The sequence below is a fragment of the Elephantulus edwardii genome, unplaced genomic scaffold (genome assembly GCF_000299155.1).
Source record: "Elephantulus edwardii isolate Elephantulus edwardi_28Jun2011 unplaced genomic scaffold, EleEdw1.0 scaffold00062, whole genome shotgun sequence".
Lineage (NCBI taxonomy): Eukaryota > Metazoa > Chordata > Mammalia > Macroscelidea > Macroscelididae > Elephantulus > Elephantulus edwardii.
This window is the reverse complement of record NW_006399812.1, coordinates 7,959,130-7,976,475: the sequence shown is the minus strand read 5'-3', so window position 1 is coordinate 7,976,475 and position 17,346 is coordinate 7,959,130. Positions and strand designations below refer to the sequence as shown.

Below are 17,346 nucleotides of genomic sequence, written 5' to 3'. Positions count from 1 at the left end.
ACTACAAAGTTGCAAACAGACTTAATTTGAGACAACTGAGTGTCTAGAAAAGCAAGACTTTCTAGATTAAGAAAATACCAAGTATTTTCCATTTTATAGGTTTGTACAACCTGCCTTGCTAAGGGGGAGTGTTTTCTGTGAAATGTGTGCAGATGTAAGTAACTGGACATGACACTCAAAGCTAGCAGAGTCTACCACACACAACACAGGCACGAGGCAATCACAGTCACAGCAGTGATCCGAAGGGTAGCACACACACAACTCGGTATTTTGAGATCTATTCACATTATTGGTCAGAATAGAAATGTGCCAAAACTCCCTTTCCCATTCCACTTGAATTGGTTCCCCACGATAGAAATAAACATCTCCTGTGACATTAGGTTGTCATCGGCTTGCATGATTCCCAGTTCACTCAACCTTTTCTTTTTCATCTGGCCCTTCTTCGAGGAGGCAGCAACAAGTTCATTTACAATTTCACAATTGCCTTCAACTTGCTCAGAAAGGTCAGATCTTGCATACAGCTCCTGTTTACCAGCTGCACAGTGAATCAGTTCTTCTAAATCCACTTTTTCAGCTGCATCTACCTCTCCACTTGTCTGATTTCTAAGCACTTTGTTTTCTGGACAAACAAAAAAGGTGAAACAAAGTTAAATACACAAGTTATCCCCATGCACAAGCTACCCCGACTAAACTCTGTTTTTAAACCAGTTATTAGAGATCTCAAAATTTTTCAACCAAAGATTCCTACAAACTTTCAGCATAAGTATCTGAAAGAAACCATTTCCTTACTCTCATTCAGGATTAACAATTTCCAACTCCTCCTCCTTTCTAGCTTTACTGACTCACAGGCATTTTCTGGATATTTATAATGTGCTAAGCACTGTTCTAGCATCCAAAGATTAGTAATGCAGGTGTGCATCTCTTAACATCCAGGATGTGTTCTGTGAGACAGACGTTATGTGATTTGGACATTGTGCAAATACAGTATTAAATAACAAGGATGGTCCTGATACAATCAGTAACTAAATCCCCATGTTGTCATTAGGTGCCATTGAGGCGAGTAAAACTCCTAGAGACACTATAAGCTACAGATTTGAACCCTGTCCTATCCTGTGCCATCCTTATCGTCTCTGACACACTGTTGCAGTCACTGTGTCAATCCACCTTATTTTATCAAAAGCCTATTCAATCAAAGCATTATGGGAGCCTAACAAACAAAGCTCAAGAGCAGTATCCACTGGACACAGGAGGCCTGCCAGCTATACTAGGAGGCCAGGATGCAGCTATATCAGCAATTGGAGTGAGACTTTGTGCTTGTCCAAAAATTGGAGATACGGGGCAAGCCCTGACTGGGAAGAAAGGGAGGTGGCTGTGGGGATCAGACAGGTGTGTGAGTGCCAGGCGCAGGGTGGGAAGTGGCAACCGACTGCTGCTGCCTTGTGGATGAAGCTGCTGATTACATGTAGTCACTACCACCACCACTGTGAGCCAGGGGCCTGATAGCACCCACCTCGGCTAGCATGCCAGCATCCACAGCAAAAAAAGAGAGAAGCCTCGCACCAGAGAAAAAAACGGCTTCATGGCAGATGGGTGAGAAACTGAGGCGAGGAGGGGCAGGAAGAGGCTCAGATGCTTCAGGAACGGGGACCCTGTCGTTGAGTCAGAACCTACCCACAGCTGACCCTCCTGCAGGTTTTCAGAGGCAGTTAATCACATAGAGGAGCTGGCTCATCTGCTTTCCCTTTACAAATGTCCCCAAAAAAACCCTCCAAGAACCATAAAACCCCTTCAAGGATCATAGATATATATGCAGTCAGACTTTACCCAGAACGATGGAAAAACCTTAAAAGTTGCATACTTGTACTCTTATTCCTAAAGGAGCGCCCAATCTAGTAGTGAATTCATAGTATTCTCTATTCTCATGTAACAGAATTCTAAACGCCTGCATAAGCCTCCCTCTGCACTCTCACGATTTTACTGTATGGGACAAACAAATTTTTACAAATGTTAGAAATTACAGTTACTATCAGTTGACCTTAAAAGAGACTCCCATTATTTTTACTTGCTTTCTATATTCAGGTGAGCCTATCCTAGTCAATCACATGAGTTCATCAAAAGAAGAAGCACTTTAACTGGTTGCAGAAGAAGCAAAAGAGTGACTGCATGGAGAGGGAGTTTTCCATTGCTGAGATAGAGGAGGCCACAGAGGATGGAAGAGGTTCTTAGTCAACAGCCAAAAGCCGAGATCTTACTCAGTGATCCCAGGAATTGGATTCTGCTAATAACATGAATGTGCTTGGAAGCAAATTCTTCCCCATAGCTTCCAGATAAAACCCTGACCAACTGCTTTCACGCCCGGGAGACCCTGAGCAGAGTACCTAGTCAAACCTGCATGGCCTTCAGACTACAGAACTAGGCAAAACGAAAAACTCAGAGAAATAACTAGAGTAAATCCTGAGAGATGATGCGGACTGCTTGTCATCCTTAACTGACTTCCCACTTCAATGTTTAATTCTTCTGTATCACTGAGACAATCCGTAGCATTGGCTTGAAATTTACGACTTTCTCATTGAGCTTCCCCAACTTTGCTGCCAAAAAAGAAAAAAGAAAAAACCCCTACAGGAAGGCATTTATTTCTACCAATAAAAAGCAGAGCAAAATCCACTATTCCTCTCCAGAAAATGCAGCGCTAAACATGGCACATTCATTTCTCTTCTAATGACACAAAGGTTAAGTATTCAGCAAATAAAATCAGTAGCTCAAACCTACCAACTACCACACAGGAGGCTGTCTGCTCCTCCCAGAAAGACCACAGTCTACATGGAAACATTCTGTCCATGCAAATCCTCACTCCTGAGACACTGAGACCACCATCTACTGCTTGAAAGGAATCATAAAAGGAAATCAGATAGGAGAAAAACATGGGACAAAACTCAAAAAACAAAGAAAGCAGGCTCAGAAATAATTTGTAATAGCCCTTGAGGACCTTAACTTCCACAAAGCTGAGACTGGAAAAACCAAACAACTAGATGGTGTCCTGCGACCACTACAGCCTACTCTCAAAGAGATCACAAGGCAGCAGCCTGGAGAGAGCAGAGAAAATGAAGGACAAACTCAAAGTCAGAAAAAAATGTCCCAGACCACTGGTCTGGTGGGATCCCTACAAATACGGCCCTGACTCACCTTGGAAGTTCAGAACTGAACTCACCTCCCTGGCTCAATTTACAGCAAACAATAGGCAGGCCTATAAGATCAGCCAAGTATACCAGGGAGATACTCATATCTTTGAACAATTCACCACACAAGTTCAAAAGGCAGAATTTGCCAGGCGATAAAACTCAGAAGGCCGCAGAGATTGGATAGAAAGAGGAATCCAAGAGTCCTGTGACCATGTGGGGGTTGTAATCAATATGTACGAATCATTGAATGGAAAACCTTTTTTGCTCTATAATTTTACTCAAATTACAATAGAAAAACAAAAATAAAAAATGTTTGATATGCACAACCAGGCGAGCACAATTTGACAAATGAGACCTTCTGAAAATTAAGTTCCTGTGTGCATCAAAAACTTTCAAATAGGGTAAAAGAAAATCTACTAGGAAAATCCATTTGGCAACAACATCTCAGACAGGGTTTCACAACAAAAATGTACAGAATCCTACAAGAAAAAGCTTTGATAACCCAGTAACAAAATAGTCAAAAGACATGAAAAGAATTTTCAAAAAGGAAGATATTCATATAGCCAACAGACACAGTATTAAATGCTCAATATCACTGGCAATCAGAGAGGCGCAGATCAAAATCACAATGAGATATCATCTCATCCCAGTAGCAGTAGTTTAACAGGAATAAATACTCGAGAGGATGTGGGGAGAGTGGAAATCTCATGCCCTGCTGGTGGGATTGTAAAATAATTTTACCAAGCTTCTCTGACTCCACACCCAAGCATTGTGCCAATAATCCTTTTCGAGGAGGAGGAAAGATAAGAAGTCTAATAAGAACCTAATGCTGAAACAAAGCAAATACAGGGTTTGGTTTTTTTGTTGTTTTTTTGTGATTTGGGTTGTTTTTTAAAAAAAACAAAAAACTCTAAAAGATTACTAAAGAGCGTACCTTCAGGTCTATCTTGGACATTTTCTTGTAGGTCAGAGAAGATTGTAGGCTTTACCAGTACAACACCATAACCTTCATTATTATGTATGATATTATTCACCATTGTTATTTTGGGAATGTCATAATGCTCATCTAAGAAGTCCTGTGACATTGAAAGCAAACGTTTTAAGATATTGTCAGATTCAACACCGCATGCTTTAAAACTCCCACTTTTTCCCAGGCTATTCTAAAAATAAGTAGAAAAGCTCTGCTTATTAATATGATGTAGCACAGTCTGAGCACTGAGTGATACAGCATATCTGTCATTTCTACAGATGTATAGACAGTAAAACATTCTCACAAGAGACTTTCAATCATCAACTATTGATGTATTAAAATTTATACACTATTTATGCATTTCAAAATAAAATATGGCAGGACTCAACAAGGAAATCTAATAAAACATCACTTTTCTTAGATGAAGCCATTCTAATCTTTGGAAAGGATGTTTCAGCGCGTGCTCACCTTAATGAGGATCCCTTCCTTGCAATGATGGATTCCATTGTCACTCAGGGTACATTTACTCCCAGGATATATTTCTAACCCAGCACCCTACAAGTTATAAGCGTAGATATTGACAATAAACATTTAAAAGGCAAAGCTATAAGAGACATAATATCATACTTCACTTCTTACTCTTTAAAAAAGTGCACATGTACTATGCAAACAAAAAACAGCTCAAAGATAAGTGTACTAGATACTTCAAAACAATATTTCCTTTTGTTCCATTTTCAACCATTTATCACTTTCAAATTAAAACAAAACACATCAACACTTAATTCTAGTCCCATTTTCTCATTCTGAACATAATCATTGGTTCTGACTCTAAAAGAAAGGTTTAAAACACACTACTTTTAAAATATTCCATTTAACATGCAAATCCTATCTAAGAGCTAAATAATTAATGACCTCCACTACTGCATAAACGCTGAAATAACAAGCAATTCAGGTGTCTTGTTTACACAGAGTAAATATAAAAGTTTAAGCATGGCCCGTTTCTCTCACATTGACCTTCAGGAACACATGGTAACAACAAGAGTACAAGTTGTTGTTAGGGGCTATCAAGTCAACTGTGACTCACAGCAAGACTATGAACAACAACTCAAACTCCTGCCCTACCTTGTCCACAGCCTCTGGCATGCTCAAGGCTACTGTTGGATTCACTGTGTCAATCCATCTGAGGATTTTCATATCTTTCACTGACAGTCTGGTATCTTTTCCCAAGGATTGGCCCTGGCTGACAATATATTCAAAGTATGTGAGATAAAGTTTCACCATCCTTGCCTATAAGGAATACTGTGGTTGTACTTCTCTAAGACATTTATTTGGTTGTTGTTGCTATTAAGTGCTGTCGAATCAAGTACAACCATAGTCCCTTCTAAACAACACATAGGAACCCCCATCCTACCCTGGGCCATCCTCATAACCTCTGACATACTTGAGCCCATTGCTTTGTTGGTAGGCCATGGTATATTCAATACTCGCCAGCAGCACAATTCAAAGGCCTCTATTATTCCATGGTCTTTTATTCATTGTCCAGCTTTCACAAGCATATGAAGCTAAAGAAAGTATCATGGCGTGGGTCAGGCACACACTAGTCTTTAAACTGACACCTATTTTCTTTGGCCCTTTAAAGAGGTCCCTAGCAGCAGATCTGCCCACTGCAACACAGTTTTTGATTGCTCGACTGCTGCTTCATGAAGCTGACTTGTGATCCAAGCAAAATGAAATTGCTGACGATTTCAATCATTTCTCCTAAATGCTGCTGCTTATTGGACCAGTTGTGAGGATTTTTGTTTTCTTGATTTTGAGATGTAATCCACAGTAAAGGCTATAATCTTTGATCTCTCCAGCAAGTCTTCCTAGCTTCAAGTCTTCTCTACTTTCTACAAGCGCAACTGTGTCATCTGCATAAAGCAGGCTGCTGATGTGTCCTCAATAATAGAAATAATTTCTTTCCTAAAGCTATCCTACTGGTCTGTGTGTTGCTGTACAGAGGTAACTCATGGTTGCTGTGATGCTGAAGTCTGTGACAGTGATGTGCCAATCGTGGTGATGGGGACCCATGGTAGACAGTGTTGGCTGGAGCTTCCCGACTAAATCAAGCCTGGAAGCAGGAGCGGCATCCACTTCCAAAATGGCTTGCCTCCAGAAACTCTATGTACGAACAGTGCTCAGGCACTGTTGAACATAGCGTTCATAGGGTCGCTATGAGTCGTCTACGACTCGACGGCATTAAACAACAACAACAACAAAGCTATCCTAGGCACACTAGGAAGTGAGGATGATTCAATCTAACTTTTCTATTTTCAAAACTATCTGGAAAATAAAAAACAACTTCTGAGATGAAAAATTACTTTTAAGATTCATGACAGCATCGACCTGATGCTGGCAGAGTTGCTTTTCTAGGAGTGGGAGTATTAGAACGCCACACTCATAGACACATACAACACATACACACAAACATGTTCAACAGAACAATTCAATGAAATACAAAATGACCATTCATGCAAAATTTAAAAGATGAACAACTTAAGCTGGCAGCTACCTGGCAAATAGTAATAAAGCACACCAGCAGTAAAGATTTTAATATCAGAACTAAAGGACTTGACTCTAAATCTAAGAGACAAAAAGGGCATTATTCAATGATAAAAAGGATCGATTCATCAAGAAAATAAAGCAATTACAAAAATATGAGCCAAAGAGCAGAGTCCCAAAATACATGAATCAAATCTGACAGAAGCGAAGGGAGAAAAATAGAAAGCTCTACAATAAAAACTAGAGACTTCATTGCACCATTTTCAACAATGGACAGATCACCTAGAAAGAAGATCAATAAAGAAATAGAAGTCTTGAACGACACTATAACTCAACTAGCCCTAACCAATATATACAGAGCACTCCCCCAACAACTGCACAACATATATCCTTCTCTAGTGCACATGGATCATTCCCTGGAACAGTCCACATCTTAGGTCACAAAGTATGTCTTCATTAAGTTAAATAGACTGAAAACCTAAAAAAGTATTCTCTCTAATGTCAAAGGAGTTAAACTAGAAATTGAAACAGAAAGAAAACTGGAGAATGCTGCAATAACGAACCTTGTGCCATTTGGGTGTCAAATGCCGTTAACAGTTACCCATGGTGGACAGTGTTTGGTGGAGCTCCCAGTTTGAGACAGGTTTGGAAACAAGAGTGGCATCCACTTCCTAAACAACATGCCTCTGGAAACTCTGTGAACTTTGATAAATGTTGATAGTTGTAGAGGGACTTCAGGCCTTTTGTTCATAGGGTGGCTATGAGTCGTACTTGACAAGAAGGCAATCAACAACAACCAAATATACACAAATTGAACACATCAATATTAAATTACTATTATTCAAGGAAAAACTAGAAAGAAAAATCAGTAAACTCTTGGAATCAATGTGAAAGCATTTTTCAAAACTTCTGCGATGCAGCAAAAGCAGTGGTAGGAGGGAAATTTGTACTATAAACTCCTACATTAAGTAAAAAGAACACATATCAATATCTTAACAACAAAACTTGGAAAAATAGAAAAAGAAGAGCAAATCAAATGAAAAGTAATGGAAGGAAGGCAGTAATAAAGATCAAAAGTGGCAGAAAGTAAAATAGAGACTAGAAAATCAATATAATCATGAAATAACATGTCAGGAGCATTTTTTAAAAAAAATAAGATCAAAAATTTGCAAAAGCATTAGCTTGATTGACAAGTCAAGGAAGAGAAAAGATGCAATTATCTGAAATCAGGAATGAATGTGAGGACATTACAACAAAAATGATAACAATTGTATGTCAACAAATTAGACAAGCGGATGAAACGAGCACATTCCTTAGAGATGAACTTCCTGCACTGACTGAAGAGGAAACAGAAAATCTGAACGGAACAATGAGAGATTAAATAACTGATCAAAAACTTCCCAAAAAAAAGCAAAGTCCTGAACCAGAGTTTCACTGGAAACTTTACCTGATATATACAGACATTAACTCTAATCCTTCTGAAATTTTTCTTAGCAAAATAGAAAAGAATGCTTTTGCAAAGCAGTCATAGTGCTTACTATGCCTTTTATAGCTATTGTCTTTGTAACTTCTACTGCCATGAAATCAACTAGATCACACAACAATTCTATGAACAGTTTGGATCTTTGCTTTCTCCTGTGCCATCCTCATGACCTAATATGCTTACACACACCATTAAAGTCACTGTGTCAATTCATCTCCTTGACAGCCTTCCTTTCTTTCACTGACCTTTTACTATCCTCATTATGATGGTTTCTCTCCACAGATTTGCCCTTCCTGACAACATACATGCTCACATATTTTAGAAGTTTCACTATTCTTGCTTCCAAGAAGCACCCTAGTTGCCCTTCCAATAAGGAAGATTTGTTTGTTCTCTTAGCAGTTCATGGAATATTTAGTACTCCATCACCACAATTTAAAGGCATCAATTCTTATTCTGTCATTTTTAGTCATAATCCAGCTTTCAGATGCACAAGTAATTTAAATGACTATGGTTTGGATCAGGTGCACCCTAGTCTTTAAGCTGACATCATTTATCTTCAGCACTCTTAAGAGTCCCCTGACAGCAAAGTTGTTGAACAGATGTTTTCAAAGGAGGAAGCTTGAGAAGATAAAGCAAAGTATTACAATGGAAAAAGAGCTGGAGCTGGAAAATAAAATGGAAAGAACCAGCTCAGCATTTCTTAAGCTAAAGAACTAAAGAAGAAATTCAAGACTTGAGCTGGTTATGGGCAAAATACTGACTGATCCAGCAAGCATCAAAAGATGGAAGGAATACACAGAGTGACTATATTAAAAAGAACTAACACATATGAAATTTCTATGTTCAGCTTTTTGAGGAAGCATCAAATTGCCTTCCAGATTGGTGGCACCATTTTATAATCCCACCAACAATCAAAGAGTTCCTTTCTCGCCACATTCTTTCCAACATCTATTACTTGTTGCCCTGTTAAACTTTGTCACTGTTACTGGAGTGAGATGGTACCTCATTGTGGTTTTGACTTGCATCTTTTATTGCCAGTGATGTGGAGTATTTCTTCATGTGTCTGTTTGCCATTCGAATATCTTCCTCTGTGAAAATTCTTTCCATGTCGTTTGCCCATTGTGTACTTGGAACATACCCAGAGAATATGAGAACTGAGGCACAAACTGAGATTTGTACACCAACGTTCATAGCAGCATTATTCACCATCGCAAGAATATGGAAACAGCCCAAATGTCCAACCACAAATGAATGGATTGAGAAATTATGGTACATTCACACAATGGAATACTATGCAGCACACAGGAGCAATAACTTTGTATATTATTACCTGACTTGGGAGGGACTGGAGAGCATTATGCTGAGTGAATTAACTCAGTCCCACAAGGATAAATATTGTATGAAACCGTTATTGTAGAATGAGTGTAAGGATCCAGGAGGGGTGGGAGAGGCTGGAAGCAGAGGGATGTGGATGTGCAGGGGGAAGAAGGGATTAATCATTGGGTTGGACAATTTGATGGGTTGAGGGGGGGTGGGGGAAATTGAAAGAATTTGCTCAAATTTGTATTCGAACTTTGTAAATAAACTAGTAGAAAAAAATTTTTTTTAGAAAAAAATTTTTAAAAAATAAAAGAACTAACACAGAATCATTTCAGAAAATAGCTTATGATCAAGAACCAGTGGTGGTGAAGGACAAAGTTCAAGGTACACTGAAGGCACCAGCAAAAAACAAAGCTCCAGAAATTGATGGGATACCAGTTGATATGTTCCAACAAACAGATGCAGCCCTGGACACGCACTCTAGGCTGTGCTAAAAAATCTGCAAGACAGTTAGCTGGCCAACTGACTAGAAGAGAACTATATTTGTTCCCACTTATAAAAAAGTGATCCAAAAGAATCTAGAAATTATCAAATATTACATGCAAGCAACAACTTGTTGAAGATTGTTAAAACCAGCTAGAATCAACAGAGAACTGCCAGAAACCCAATGGCAACAGGGCTATCACTGCTGATGTCAGATGGCTCTTAGCTAAAAACAGAGAATGCGAAGGTTGTCTTTATTTTATTGACTACGAAAATGTATTTAACTGTATGGATCATAACACATTATATGTAACACTGAGAAGAATGGGAATTCCAGAACACTCATTGTGTGTTCATGTGAAACCTAAACCTAGACCAAGAGACTGTTGTCTGAATAGAGCAAGAGAATGTGGCATGCTTTAAAATCAATAAAGGTGTGCATCAGGGTTCTACCCTTCTCGCCAATTCAATCTGTATGCTGAACAGATCATTAAGGAAGTTAGACTTTTTGAAGAAGAATGTGGCATCAGGATTGGAAGAAGACTCATAAACAACCTTTTATTATGCAGATGACACACTTTGCTTGCTAAAAGTGAAGAAGCGTTTACTGAGAATATCAAAGACTGCAGCAGCCTTCAAGATGGATTACATCTCAACATCAAAAAAATGAAAATACTTACCAATGGCTACATCATGATAGATGAAGAAAAGATTGAAATTGTCAACCGTTTCACCTTACTTGGATCCACAATCAATATCCTTGGTACCAGCAGTCAAGAAATCAAAAGACGTACTGCATTGGGAAAGCCTACTGTCAGGTACCTCTTCAAAGTGCGAAGAACAATGATGTCAATCAACACAGAAGTTTTGGACAAAACCCAACATCATTTCATCATAAAAACATTCCACATAGTGGGAATAGAAGGGAAAGAATACCACCTGATAGACGGCACTTATGGAAAACCTACTCCTATCCTACAAAGTGGAATGACGTGGAGCTTTGTCCCTAAGAATAAGACAAGCTTGCTCACCCTCTCCATTGCTACTCAATATTGTACTGGAAGTTTTCAACAGAGCACTCACTGCCACTGAGTCAGACTCTTAGCTGAACCTCCCCTGGGTTTTCAGATGCTGTATATCAGAGGAGGATATTGCCAATCTTGCTCCTGTGAAGTGGCTAGTGGATTCCAACTACAAGAGGTGTCACCTTTGGGTAGCTGAACCTCCAGTGCGTTTTCAGATGCTGTGAATCACACAAAAGAATACTGCCTGTATTGCTCCTGTGGATTCGAACCACAAGAGATATACTTGGTCAGTAGTACAACACCATTCTATGCTACCAGAGCCCCCTTATAAACAGCAATTAGCCAAGGGGGGAAAAGCATATAAATAAGGACAAAATAAAGCTATCCCATTTCACTAATAACATGATGCTATAGGTAGAAGACCCCACAGATTTTATACAGCATTCATGAAACGTTAAAATCACAGAACAGAATAATATGTCAGCGATTAAGGAGAGAACACACTCAGCATTTTTCAAGCTGGAAGAACAGAAGCTTTGAGTTATAATACTGAAGGATTCCAGAAGCAAAATATTAGATGCAGGAAGCATCATAACATGGAAGGAATAGAATCACTGTACCAAAAAAAGCATTAGTCAATATGGAATCATTTCAAGAAGTAACATATGATCAAGAAGCAATGGTACTAAAAATAAAAGTCTTAGTTGCACTGAAAAGGCATTAGGAAAAATTAAGGCCCCAGGAATTGAAGGAATATCAATTAAAATGTTTTAGCAAACAGATGCAGCCCTGGATGTGCTCACTGGTCTGCATTAAAAAATTAGAATACTGGTGAATTGAGTGCAAGAGATTCATAATTATTTCCATTCCAGGAGAAAAAAAAATGGGTGATCCAATAGAATATAGAAATTATCAAAAAATTATCATTAATATCACATGCAAGTAAAACCTTGCAGAAAAAAAAAATGCTGAAAAATGGCTGGAACAATACATTGACAGTGAACTGCCAGAAATTCAAGCTGGATTCAGAAAAGACAAGAGTAAATGATATCATTGCTAATGTCAAATAGATCTTTGCTGAGAGCAGAGTACCAGAAAGATGTTTACCTGTGTTTTATTAACTATTCAAAAGCATGTGTTTTAAAAAGCCAAATTTACTGTCGTTAAGTCTGAACCAACTCACAGCTGATCCTCTAGGTTTCTGAGGCGGCAAACTGCACAGGAAATTGTTCATCTTTCTCCCTTGCAGCCAATCATGGGCTTGAACCAGCAGAGAAGGCTCAGCTTTGTGTTAGTGTGCAATTCCCTACAGGCTACACCACACGAGTTCCACTGAACTGTGTGGATCATAATAAATTATGGGTAACATTGAGAAGAATGAAATGGGAATCCCTGAAAACTTAACTATGCTCATTTGAGGCAGCTGTTCAAACAAAACAAAGAAGTTCTGCAAACAAATCAAGAAAGGGGAGCTTCAGGGTTGGATCCTATCTCCACAGCTATCCAATCTGCATGTTAGGCAAATAATCTTAGAAGTGGGACGATATGAAGAATGTGGTAGCAAGACTGGATGAAGACTCATCAACATCCTATGCTCTGTAGATGACATCATGTTGCTTGCAGAAAGGGAATAGGACTTGAAACTTCTGCTGTAGAAGATCTGATGATAGCCTTCCATACGGGCTATATCTCAACATCAAGAAAAGAAAAATCCTTACTGTTGAACAAACAGGCAATATCATAATAGATGGATAAAATATGAAAGTTGTCAAGGATTTAATTTGATTTGGATCCACAAGCAGTACCCATGGTAACACAGCTGTCAAGAAATCAAAAAAATTAAAAACCACCTTGCATTGGGGAAATCTGCAATGAAGGACCTCTGCAAAGTGCTAAAGAGCAAGGATGTCAGTTTAAAGACTAAGATGCACCTGATCAAAGCCATACTATTTTAAATTGCTTCCAATGTATCTGAAAATTGGACAATAAATAAAGAAGACTAAAGAATGGCCATGAAACGTGGTGTTAATGAAGAGTATTGAATAGCCCGTGATCTGCCAATAGAACAAGCAAGTCTGTCTTGGAACAAATTCAATCAAGTTGCTTCTTAGAGACAAGAGCAGTGAAATTTCATTTCACATGGGCCTATAAGGAGGGCCAATCCTTGGAAAAATGCATGCTGGGGAAAGTGGAGGGTCTGCCAAAGTGAGGAAGACCCTCAAAGATTGTCACAGTGACTTATCACAATGGATCTGAGGATAGTACCTGATAGAGTGGGTAAAATAGAAAGTTACAATCTCTGTTCATAGGGTCACTATAAATTGATTTGATGGTACCTAACAGCAACAATAAAGAGGCATCAGCAAGAGAGGAGATGGTGGTATAACTGAAAAAGCAGCATGAAGAATCCTTGTGGTGATGGAAGTGATCGGTACCTTAACTGTATCAGTAACAGCTACTATTGTAATACTAGAGCTCTGTAAGATGTTACAAATGGGAAGAACAGTAAAGGGTGTACATGTGATTTCTGCAGATGCACTTCTTCAAATGCATGTTCAGGTTTTTAAATTACTACAACCACTTCATAAAGTTATGACTTTAAGAGTCTAAGCTGAAGTCACCAGAAAACTACTTAATTTACTCTATCTTTCTAACTTGTGTTGAAAATGCAAGAACTGCCTTGTAGAACTAAGTCTGGCTGGCTAGATACATACCCCTGAACTTCTCTGAAGCAAGATTAATAGGAATATGCATTTACATCTTGGCCCAATATTTTGCTGATTTATTCAGAATGTAAACCCATACTACTTCATCCTATCATACCTTGGCACCATACAAATCTGAGTTGGTCATTAACAATTCTGCTGATGTGCGCACTGTGACTCCTGTAGTTTCACACTGCAGTACACAGTTTTCCAATGTAGTCTTGCCATGGTGAATGCCTACAAGGAAACAAACATAAGATTCACGCCTTTAGTAGTAGTATTTAATAATTTACCAGGCCCAAAATGTTAGCTGTTCAAGTTCACCAGCTTCTCCTTGAGAGAATGATAAACAATCTGCTTCTACAATGGTTTACAGACTCAGAAACCCAATGGAGGTTTTGCTTCAACGAGTAGAAATTGAATAACAGCAGTAGGTTTGGGGGCCTTCTGCAAAGTTAAAAATGGCCTTGAGCTAACAATAGATATGGTCTACATACTTATAAAACTTTTATCATCTGAATTATAAATTCATAATGTAAAAAACTATGGCTATTGAGTTATTTTCTGAAGGTTCAAGGCACCTTTCTTAAAAAAAGAATGGCACGATTTCAGAAATGCAAAATAAAGTTAAACATAACTTTTGGTTAGGAAAAAAGTTAACACACAGTAACCCTGTTGAGTATGCTGGGAGAAAAGTAACCTTTTCAAGAAAAAAAGCAGCAGATTCTAGGAAAAAATTACTAGAACAAAATGAAAAGAGAGAGGCTGAAGCCAGTCATTAATCAAACATAAAGAAAATAGACCACGATGTTTAAAAGGAAAAAGCTGATCATAGAGCAAAGAGGTCAATATTCAACCAAAACATTTTCAAGAATAGGCTGAAATATTTTGCACTTTGGAGGAAACTTCCTAAATTGTTACATTATGCACATAAATAATTAATTAAACTATAAACTTAAACTTGAGAGTGTCCTTTAAAAGTGTATTTCAGGGGAGCTCTGGTGGCCTAGTGGCAAGAAACTGTACTGCAATCCCAGAGGAACACGGTTCGAATCCACCAGACGCTCTGCCGGAGAAGGAGGCGCAATATCCTCCTGTACCAGTCAGATCTGATTTGACGGTACACACACACAAAATAATAAAAAATTAAAAAAAAAATAAAAGTGTATTTCATGAGAAGCAAAGTTTATCTTTAAAGTCTAGAACAAGTGATACACCAAATATTCAGATACTCACTTAAGATTCCTTCTATAGCCCCATGCTGAACAAATTTTATGTTTGAGATTTTAATATTGGCACCTGTACAATCCACAAAAGTGTCTCCTTTGCCTCTCTTTTCTATTACAATGTCATCTGGTAGACCATATCCTAAGGAAGAACACAAGAACAGGATGGGTGAGGGGTAACGTCTAAAGGGAAAACCAGATTTCTTTAGTTCAAGTGACGTTATATGATATTTGAGAAGAATCACTGATTGCATTTAAATATTATCTATTCTCCCCACATTTCTTGATTCATTTAAACTAGGGTATTCCATTTTTAGATAGTAACAACTCCTCTCAATTTGCCCACAAAGGAGTGACTATCCTGTGAACCATCTCCAACAAGCATAGCATTAAATTCACTTACAGAATCACTATGAAACAATAAATAAATAATTTAAATGCTCTTAGCTAAATTCAAAGGCTTTAAAAATGTGGTCTAAGGTGCCTTCCAATTCTTTGATTCTTATATATAAATAAGTTTGGGGGAAAACTAAGCATTTCTCAAGACTTTCATTTTAATATTCTCTAACTATACAACTTAAAATCTTACAGTTTAACGTAAAATAGTTTAGATATTGGAAAAAGTAACCTGCCTGATTAACAGAAATCATTGACTATATAAATCTAAATCAAACATAAAGTGCAGGGAAGGCCATTGAATGGACTTTCAAAAACTAGAGGATCAGAAAACTAGGGAACTAGCCTGATTTTCATCTTTAAATAGAACGACATAGACAAAGCTGTAAATAAGTAACTTTCACAGTCTAAAGGTAAGTCTTGACCTGAGTAAATAAAATCAGTAATTGTGTTTAACAGGCAAACCCACTAATGACAACAAAAACAGCCTTCAAGGACACTGGAGAATGCCAGAAGACTTCTTACACCACAGAACTCCCAGCATGGGCTCTGGATGATGAGATTATGAGTAATTTAAAAAAAAAAAAAAAAACCAAAACAAAAACAAAAACTCTTCTGATGTGTCTACATGCTTTTTTTGTAAATTTTCTATAATAATCCTGTTATTTTATCATCAGAAAAAGTTTTAAAAATCAAAGAATTGCCATTATAAGAAAAGAAACTGACACTACTGTATAAACTAATTATGTATTCTTAGCAGCTTGAAACATAAAACCATCAGTTAAGTAAATGGAAGTTCTAAACAAGAAAAGCTCTACTCTATAATCCATGCACACAATCATATAATCTCTTGTTGTAAATGCTATATCAGGTAAATTAAATCTTTCTCATGAACAAGTTAGGATTCCATATATTCACAGTAGAAGAGATACTATCTAATTGCTCAAATTGTCAGAAATGCCTTCTGTTTGTAAATTTACAGTCATTTTTACACTTAACGACCACAATTCAGGATGATTATTTATGACACCCTCACAATTACATTATTGTTTCCTCACCAATCTCGAAAGAATTCTTATCTGCAACACCATCTAAAATATCAATGTTATTTTCACAATGCCAAAAGTAAAGTGTTTTTATTGCAGTGTTTTCTCCTGCAGTTGTGTTATTTATATACACACATCTATATAAATCAAATATTGTAAGGAAGAAAAACAAAAATTACACACATAAAACAAAAAAGGAGTGAGATAATGTACCAGTGTGCAGCAGGAAATTAAACTCCCAGCCGTGCTTCCATTAAAAAGTTTTGACAAGATAAAGATAAAGAACATAGCTTCAGCAGTTTGTGAACAGCTGCACCAGTCTCAAAATGATATATGACTTTTTGCATTACAAGTGTTATTGCTAACGTGAAGTTGTTTTGGTAAATAGTTGAACAGGTGCATCTAAATTTGACATGATATGGAAATCCACAAGACCAAGATGAATGATTATAAAGTAACATAAATTTAGGAATAACTATGTGTATAATAAAATTATAATTAATAGAAAGTATTTATTAATAGAATCTTTCAATATTAATTTTCTTAAAAATACATTCTGGCCAAGACATAGTTAAGAATTTGTAACATTTACTAAGCTTTTAAAGAAGTAAGATGTTTATTTCTTACCAATTTCAAGTTAAATATACATCATATCCTAACAAAAACATAAGCAGTCTCCAGATTACTTATTTGCAGTCTCCAGATCTGACTTACATACAACCCCCTTGATTATTAATCAAGCTTCAAAAATTTTATTAAACATTAAGATTATCATGGATGTCAGAAGAGACTCTGAAGATTGCACTGGAGCGTAGAGAAGCCAAAGCACAAGGAAGAATTCAAGATACTAAAGAGCTGAACAGAAGATTTCAAAAGGCAGCTCGGAATGACAAAGCAAAATACTACAATGAAATGTGCGAGGAGCTAGAGTCAGAAAATCAAAAGGGCCGAACTCGCTCAGCATGTCTTAAG

General features: G+C 37.6%; 1 protein-coding gene across 1 annotated transcript in view; it reads right to left on the bottom strand.

The window, feature by feature from the left end:
* Positions 1-293: 293 nt before the first annotated feature.
* Positions 294-17,346, bottom strand: part of SHCBP1 (SHC SH2-domain binding protein 1) — a 36,474-nt gene continuing 19,421 nt past the window's right edge. The window contains exons 9-13 of the mRNA XM_006887823.1: positions 14,943-15,074; positions 13,825-13,943; positions 4,618-4,704; positions 4,114-4,255; positions 294-619 (exon numbers count right to left, since the gene is read on the bottom strand). Coding sequence (XP_006887885.1) covers positions 294-619; positions 4,114-4,255; positions 4,618-4,704; positions 13,825-13,943; positions 14,943-15,074 — 806 coding nt within the window. The remainder of the gene's footprint in view (positions 620-4,113; positions 4,256-4,617; positions 4,705-13,824; positions 13,944-14,942; positions 15,075-17,346) is intronic.